Below are 8,656 nucleotides of genomic sequence, written 5' to 3'. Positions count from 1 at the left end.
CTATAGACCTGTATCATGCATTGTTTTACCTCTCCTTGCATTATAGTCCAAAGTCATTCTTTGCTTGGGCTTGCAGTCACAGGCACTGTGGCAGGACTGGATTTGCAGTCCTGTGCTGCCAAAGGACACTCTGACTAGCCCTAGTCTGCTTCTAAGACCTGAATGGTTACAGTGGTTGGACCATACCAGAAACCATGTATGAGCCTGCTGGCTTAATGTCACCAAAAAGGAACCCCTTTTTGCTCCCTTATATCCTTCTTCCATAAGTCAGGAGGATCAGGAATATAATTTCAGCATCACCCTCCTGATCCAAGAGAAAATGCAGAGGTCGGCTTAATGTAATTTAACTCATTTATCCTTCTTTGAGATTTCTAATCTTAAATACAAAAGCAGAATTTGTGTGGTAGAGATTTTTGAAGATCCACCAATTCTACAAATGGCTTTTCATTTCTTTTAAAATACGAAGTCCTTCACTCTGTCTATGTTTTCACTAATACTATGCTCATTGCCACTTTTAAAGACTTTGAGATAATTTTGCCATTCTTTTCTTATCTGCAACTTATTTTTTAAGATTTTTTAGGTTTTTTTAAAATTTATTTGTAAATTATTTTTATTTCTGTTCTTTCTTCTCTCTACTATCCTCTGAAGAAAAATCTCTGATAATTATTTCACAGTACACTATTACTTTTGATTAATTCTTCCTTCTTTTCCTTTATTAGTCTTTTATTTGTTTCTTATATGGGACCAGAATTCAATTTGTATGAAAAATATGTCTTATGAAATTACTTTAGAGGCATAAATATGGGATTTTGGAATCTATTCCAAAAATAGATAATATAGAGGCTGTGGAGAGAAATACCACAAAATTTATGTCCAGTTCTTTGTGGAAAAAGGCATTCTAAGAAGAGTCATAGGGTGAAAATCTCTTCTGTATTTTGTTATAACTATGTTATTAAAAAGAAAAATAATTAAAAAGTGACCAGTGTATCCAAATGAACAGAGCCATTTTTCCTTTTAATACTGCGCAAATTCTCCATACTTGCTGCTTAAAATTTTTTGTTGTGCCATGCTCTTATTAATGGGCAGAGCTTGTACTATGGACAAGGTTGTTTGTAAGGCTGAGACTGTGCAACAAAGAGTTGGCTTGTGGCTCCAGATCCAGTCCTGAGAAAATATGAGCCTTTCAGCAACAGTGTTCTGGCTGCCTGTGGGCCACCATCCCAGAGCTTTTCTGGTGGCTGCTGGTGCTGAGAGGCCATCTAGAGAGCTCTAGCTGAGCTGCTAGAGAGCTGTGAAATGCCAGAGCTGAGCTTGTGATCAGGTTGTGACACAGGTGTTTAAAGAGGGTCTTTATGAGAATGAGCAGCTGTAAGGAACAGATGAGGAACCAGGATGCTAAAAGACAAGGGCTTAGAGGAGGAAAGAAGCAGGAAGAGAACAGGCTGGTTACATGAAAGTATGTGAGTGCAGGAAAAATGTAGCAAGTATAAATCACAAAGGAGATTGCCTCTGCTCCCCTCCTCACTATCTCTTCTCTGTTTCTTGCCCATATGTCTGTTAAGATTACTTATGCACTTACCACTGCAAAGCCAACTGCTGGCTTTTTGCAAACTGTTTACCATTCTGAATTTGTTTACTGTGTTCGTGTTTTTCCAGTTATAATACTGAAAAAATATTGGGGTCTTCAGCCTCCATATAGCAGATGCAGTTCATTTCTGATGACCTGAACACGCCCCTGGTGCCTCTGATACATTTTGCCCAGTGGTGAACTGGTACAATGGAAAAGACTAATGAAGGGAGAAGTACTAGGTTTTGTAGGTGAATTTTAATATTTTTTTAACATACAGATTACATTCATGTAGCACGATGAACAACTTTAATAGTCTGAGAAATTTATCTAGAGAAACATAGAAACATCTGCTAACTACTGTTTAGTGCTTTTGTTACAGCCACAAAGCAAATGCAAGGAGAACTTGACATCTAACACTTACAAGAGCACATAAATTCAAACTGTACTTGTAGAATATACTGAAAAAGGAAAATTTTCATAAAACTACAGAGAACTACAACTGCAAACAAGAGTAGATCTTTCTGGATTTCAATTTTAAAATGAGTTAGCTGTGAGTCAGACATTAAAGATTTCTTTTCACAATTAATCACATAAATTTTTCTATGCTATTCCTTATATTGTTAATGTAAGAAGGTATGTCTTATACAGTCAGAAAGCAGAAAAGTTAATGCATCACTTGGACAACAAAACAATTGAGAGTTCAGATAGCCTTTTCAGATTCATTTGAAGATGCTAATTTCTGCACTTCAAACAGCATTACGAGTTCTTTTGAGGGATTTTGATGGTGACAGTCTTAACTTCTGTGTATTCATGAAGTCCATATTCTCCCCTAGATAAAAGAGAACAAAGAGTAGCATTTATGCTAATGCTTTTTATATGAGTTTTTTTCTAGATGGAATTTTCAGTGGTAGTGTGCCATTGGCTGGATATATAACAAGTACACTGGACATATTTGGAAGACAGCTGTGCAGCTAGACTGCTGCTGGAAACCTTTTGAAAAGCTACAGCAATGTTCTTCCGAGAAAAATGGCAGAGAGAGTAGTTTTAGTTCTGTGAGCGGTGTTTAATTTAGAGTATTTCTAAACCGGATTTCTGTACAGCAGATAAAGAGCATGTTAGATCTTCACAAGTATGTTCAAGCTAGTTATTTGTAAAGCTCTTCTTCTGATATCAAGAGCTTTCTTCAGAGTCAAAGAAGAGGAACTTCATCTAAAGTAAACGGGGGACAAAATTATTCCAGGATGAAAACTGGGTCAGTGAATAAGAGTTGAAATCTTTGGCATGTTATGACCACGTTTCACCTTTATGTTTTCAGTGATGAGATGAAGCTTGTTTGTAGTCCTAACTATTTGACATCTGATGTAGCCAAACTATTTAGACATAACTGATTGTTCTGTGGAACAAGGATTTGCTACAGTATAATGTTACACAGATCTTACTGCTCTCTTATTAGATATAAGCGGAAATCTATCTTATTAGATATAAAACGGAAATCTGTGCTCAGAACACTTGTGCTGGGTGAAAATGTTTACTGATTCCCTTCATTTTTGGAGAGGAATTTTGTTAGTGTATGACATTTGGTAGTTTAATTCATAATAGCATTATCATTCCAAGAATTATATGGATAATTTTATTCTGGGATCAAGAAAGTCAGTGGCTTAACACAACCATATCCTAATTTTTTCAATGTAGGTTTTGCACACATATTTCCACTTCTCCTAGAAATGGTTGTCACATATTTACAAATTTTCTCATGACAGGCTTCTATCTGGTGATAATTTTTTCCTTGTCCTATAGTGGGAATATTTTTATTGTCCCAGTGTGACTTTGAACCTGAAAACTTTGTTAGCATGAAAGATTCATTCTTTCAAAATGTACTGTTATAGAGAACATTTTTGATAGTCTGTGATTTCCAGCAAATAAATCAAAAAAATATTTCTGAAAAAGACTGTAATTCAGAATTGATTATCTCCCAATTATTGGCGCCCTCACCCAACAAAGGCAAATCTGCATTTGATAAAAATGGCCTAAATTATTAAACGGTTTCAATTTCCAGTTTTCTAAAGCTCTCACCGTTGGCTTGACTGTTTCCTTTGAAGTCAGCGGGAGCTTTGCCATCAGAAGCAGATTGTGCCCAGTGATGAGCAAGTATGAAAACACTAGCCTTTATTTCTGGAGAAACTATATAAAGAGAAGCTCTGAAGTGCCTCATCTATACATATCTTTCTAAATCACTTCCATGGTTCATTAGAAGTGTTATGTATTTATCTTAATAAAAAAAAAGGTTTCCATGTACTAATTTTTACTCATTGCTTTAAAAATAGTTTGTTCTTGTACATGTGGAATTTTTAAACAACGAATACAAGTAAGACTGGATATGATTGAAGTTGAAACTGGATTAAAACTCAGAAGTTTGAAAAAATTTGATTTGTTTATAATATATGTATGCTACTCTACTTCTATTCTGGGATAAAAAAAGTCCAAAGACTAAAGAGGATCATTTTCGTCAAAACTTTTGACCTGGCTGGCACATACTGTAAAAACATTAGTTTCACAAACTTTTAACTGAAAATCTTGCTTAAATCAAGGATTTGGGAAAGTCTTATGCTTTCAAAACCTAGCATTTAAAGGGGATTTCGCAAACTCCCCACAGATTAATCTTCATGAAAATGAGAGTTTCTCTATATGTGCAAAAAATGTAAACCATAAACACAATGGTCAGTTTTGCTTACCAGTGTACTGCAACCACGATATACTGCGAATTAGTCATACTGAAAAAGTGTGCCTCTAAGAAATTTTCTTATTTATTTTGTATAGGAATTGCTGGTTGACCTTGCCTCTGACAACATGATGCCACTAAGAACTCTAGAGACTTATTTGCCAAAATCTCAAACTGGACATCCTAGTTATGCATATTTTAAGTCAGTGTTTGGAATTTGATTTTGAATTTCCTGTTAATCTACAGCTTTAAAAGTATTTACTTACATTTCTCGTCCATTTCCTGACATCTTAAAACCTCCAAAGGGACATTGAGCGGACAATGCACTATAGCAATTAACCCTGGAAGAACAGGAAAATTATTTTTGACAGTGTGAAAAAATTTTTTTTCTCTTCTGAAAAATCAGAGGTTATCTGTCACCTCTAAAAAGCCTATGGTCATAGCCACAAGCAACATCTAAGTGTATATTTGTAAAAATATATGTAGTTTGAAGTTCAGATAAATGAAACATCAAAAACAACTACAGTTATTATCAGAGTACTAAAACTGAACAAGAGTCTTCAAGCTGAGAGACAGTCATATCTTTCTCTGATCATTGCAGTAAAATTTCTAATTTATACATAAGCTTTTTCACAAAAGGTTATCCACAGATAAGTGTTCTGCAGAAGAGTTTATGTACCCTTCCAATAGATACTTGCAGGATAGCTTCACTATATATTTAGGAAGTTTTGTTTGGTTCTACTCATTTAAACCTTATTTTGTATTGTGGTTTAGAACAAAAGACACAATAATAAGTAAGAAAGGAATTTCACAGGCAAACTTTTAGGTATGAAGAATTTTGGCAGAAGGTGCATCCCTTTTCCTAGCTGAGGAGCTCTTTTTGTCTTACAACCTTGTCAAATCAAATATTCTCTATTTTCGTATCTTATATTCTATCCTCCTTGCCAGTCTACTGGTTTCAACAAAAGAGATTCTGTTCATAGCTAAGGATTCCTAGACCACTAATCATGAAAAAGCAAATCCCAAATATTCCACTTCTATTCTAAACTTTCTTCCATATAAAGAATACCAACTCTGGAGGCAAGACTGTTAGCTTATTTTTGGAAAGCATATGTTCTTAGATCACAGGACTTGGGCAGGAATTTGTGCTGGTTGCAAGTGTTTCCAGATAAAATGTAAATTGGACACAGGTTTTGCATTCAAGTAAAATTGGTTGGTCTCCTTCTGATGCATTGAAATAACTATAGGGAAATGCGGTTTTTGTCAGTGATTGTCGCTAGACCCTGCTATGCCTCCAAGCTTTCACTCTTTCATTTCATAGCTTTTTCTTTTCCAGTTTCATATAGGTTGCCTCTTCTTTTCTATTGCTGGAAATAACTGGCCTTGTAGTAGTTCTCCCAGCTTGTACAGCCTTTCTTTGTTCAATCACATTTTATCAATCTTTCACATAACAGAAATGGAAAAGGCTCTGCCCAGGATAATGGCCACTGAACTTCAGAGAATTAACTTCTTCATGCAATACCAAAACTGATCTCATATCTATTGAGCTATCCACAGATCCTGAAGTAAAGGGCACTCTCACAGCATTTTCTTTAGTTTCCTTTTCTTTTTGGAATGTAAATTCCCTTTTTTTGAGTAAGTTTATCAGAAAATGGTATGATGACTAACAAGAAGTAACTATTAAAGCACATTAAATAGGGAAACATATGGGAAAGATAAACAAAAGAGACAATGATCTACCTCTATAAAGATGATAAGGAATAAATATAAAAAAAGACCACCCAAAATACTGTGAATATGTCTTATAATTAGTGCCATTGGCACCTGCAGATCTAAAGTAAGAACTAAAAAATACTCTACTTACCATACTGTTCCAGCCTGAAGGGCAGCTGCAAATGTCAATGCTTTGTCAATGTCTTTGGTAAAAACTGCTGCTGCTAAGCCGTAGGTGGTATTATTGGCCCTCTTGATAACTTCATCTATGGTTTTAAACTTCATGATTTGTTGAACAGGTCCAAATATCTGTATTAAACACATGCAAACATATGAAGTGAACTAGAATAACTTATTATTTGAAGTAATTGATGTATTTCAAGTTTACTTCTGTCAGATGGCCTTATTCCTGAATTCATTCAGTCAAGAGTGAATAAAGTTCTAAAAAGTACTATACATTTGCATAAAAATTTTTGCAATATGAAGGAAATCAAGATTACCAATTGTAAATAATTCATAAAACCATAAATGAACAATGATTAAAAGGCACCCATCATAAAGGTAGTTAACATGGTGTCACAGTGTGCTACGTATCTATACTGGTTACCAACAAACTTGCGTTTTCTGGACAAGCTCTATTTTTAAAGTCAAGAAAGACATTCAATTTTCATTCACCTAAATTTACTATTAGAATTTTATTGCTGCAGGTAGCTGCACAACTGAGTGTACTCCAAGTGAAACAACTAATTCTGCTTTCCATATTGGTGTCAGGTAAGAAAATAGTCCTTCAGTTCAGCTTTCCTGCTACCCTTGTTCAGAGTTCTCTGTCAGAGGTGCCCATGCCTATCACAAAACACCAAGACTATGTAGGCTGAGGTGTGCATTACAACATCTAACTAATTCTATTTCCATAGACTGAGCTTTCTACTTGACTGAGTTTTTAGTGCTGGTTTCTACCTAGACTTCTAAGGATTGATTTCCATAGATCAGAAAACCACTGAACATTCCTCCAGGTGCTCAAGTTGTGAACTTCAAAACTCAGACATTCTTTAAACATTAATATTATTTGAACTGTTTTGGCTATTCGTAGCTTCTTTGTTCATTACACTTCAAATAATGTGGGGAGCAGTTCTTGTACTACTGACCAAAGAGTAACTAACAGAACTGCGAAAAAATCGTAACTCTGTGGTGTTTCCTACTTGACTCATAGTATGGTGGAAACAATCCAAATTCTGTCTCATACAGGTCTGTCATGTCTTACACCCCTTTTCCTGTCACAATTAATTCTAAATGCTCTGTTGTTCGTTTTAACTCAGGCTGTTGGCTCTTGCCAGATGTACCAAGTATGCTTAGGAGACTGCATCAGCTTTCTAATATGAAGTAGCATAATGGACACCAATTGCAGCCCAATTGCAGCAGTTATTGATTAAGATAAATGTAAAAAAACACAGCAAAGAGGTCATGACTTGACTTTGGGTCTTTATGTAGAGAACTAGCTCAGATGGCAGCTCAGCACTCTCAAATGTTTCTGGTTCTGGGCAGTCACTGTTGGTGCCCTGGCATTGTCATCTCAGTGGGGACAGTAGCAGATTCTTCATTGAAGTGTAGACACATCTGCAAACTGATCTAAGTTTGCTCACAGGGGCAAAATGAAATGCTACAAACAAAATGCCTCTGGAAGCACAATCCAACTAGTTTCTCACATTGCAAAGTAGCTGCCTAGTGCATGCAAACACCAAGTAAAGTGGTTACTTAGGCAGTGTAAAACATTCACAAGTTGTGTCTCCAAGGTTTACAGGTCACTGTGACTTTGATATGTGAGAAATGGGCAGTATGGAGCAGTCAAACAATCCAAACCTCAGCATTTATCTATTGCAGGAGCCTTTGCTGGCAGGGCAGCCTCATACTCCTTTCCCTCCTTGAGCAATCTGGTGAAATGGGCACCAGAAAACAACAAAAGCACTTTAAACACCACCAGGATAGAACAACAGGTTTAATAAGAGGATTTTCATGTAGTCTCTTGGCCTTCTAAATGAATATTTTGTACAGATATTTAAACAGACAACTTCCAGTGAGAGAAGAGACTGCTGAAGATTTATTTACCTCTTCTTTGGCGATGCGCATATCATCTGTAACATTAGAAAAAACTGTGGGCTGGATGAAGTAACCCTTGTCTCCCCATGGACCTCCTCCACATTCCAGTTTGGCTCCTTCTTTTTTACCACTCTCAATTAGCTCCAGTATTTTTTTATACTGCTCCTTATCAATCTAAATGAAAAGATATTTCAGGAATGAAAACAGCACACACAGATAACAGTTGGTCTTCTGACTTATTAACCTAAACCTGTGTCCCAGTGAGCTGGAGAGAAATATGCCTTTTTCTCTGTGGCAATGGACCACAGTGAATAGATCTAATACAGGCTATAATTTTTTGTTTCTAGAAAGAATTACTCTAGAAAACATAACAAGGTATCTGACGACAAAGAGAGATATTTAACATAACTACTATAAAAGAAATGCAGCTACACCCATACTTACAATTTTTCATTAAATGGAATCATACCAGTTCTAAAGGGAGAATATTTTCTAATCTGTAAAATAGTTAAGCTTCAGCTAAAGGTTGCTAAGGATAAAAATAGGTCAAGAAATGCAAA

At 35.8% G+C, this 8,656-nt stretch overlaps 1 protein-coding gene across 1 annotated transcript in view; it reads right to left on the bottom strand.

The window, feature by feature from the left end:
- Nucleotides 1–1,833: 1,833 nt before the first annotated feature.
- The window catches only part of ALDH1A1 (aldehyde dehydrogenase 1 family member A1), a gene marked incomplete at its 5' end in the record, with an annotated part of 30,371 nt that continues 23,548 nt past the window's right edge, over nt 1,834–8,656 (bottom strand). Inside the window, 4 exons of the mRNA XM_084225327.1 lie at nt 1,834–2,399; nt 4,556–4,630; nt 6,154–6,311; nt 8,106–8,270. Of these exons, the coding sequence (XP_084081453.1) occupies nt 2,327–2,399; nt 4,556–4,630; nt 6,154–6,311; nt 8,106–8,270 (471 nt within the window). The 3' untranslated portion in view covers nt 1,834–2,326. The remainder of the gene's footprint in view (nt 2,400–4,555; nt 4,631–6,153; nt 6,312–8,105; nt 8,271–8,656) is intronic.

Source organism: Fringilla coelebs (genome assembly GCF_963513975.1).
Source record: "Fringilla coelebs genome assembly, chromosome: Z".
In the NCBI taxonomy this organism is placed as follows: Eukaryota; Metazoa; Chordata; class Aves; order Passeriformes; family Fringillidae; genus Fringilla; species Fringilla coelebs.
This window is presented reverse-complemented; position numbering and strand designations above follow the sequence as displayed.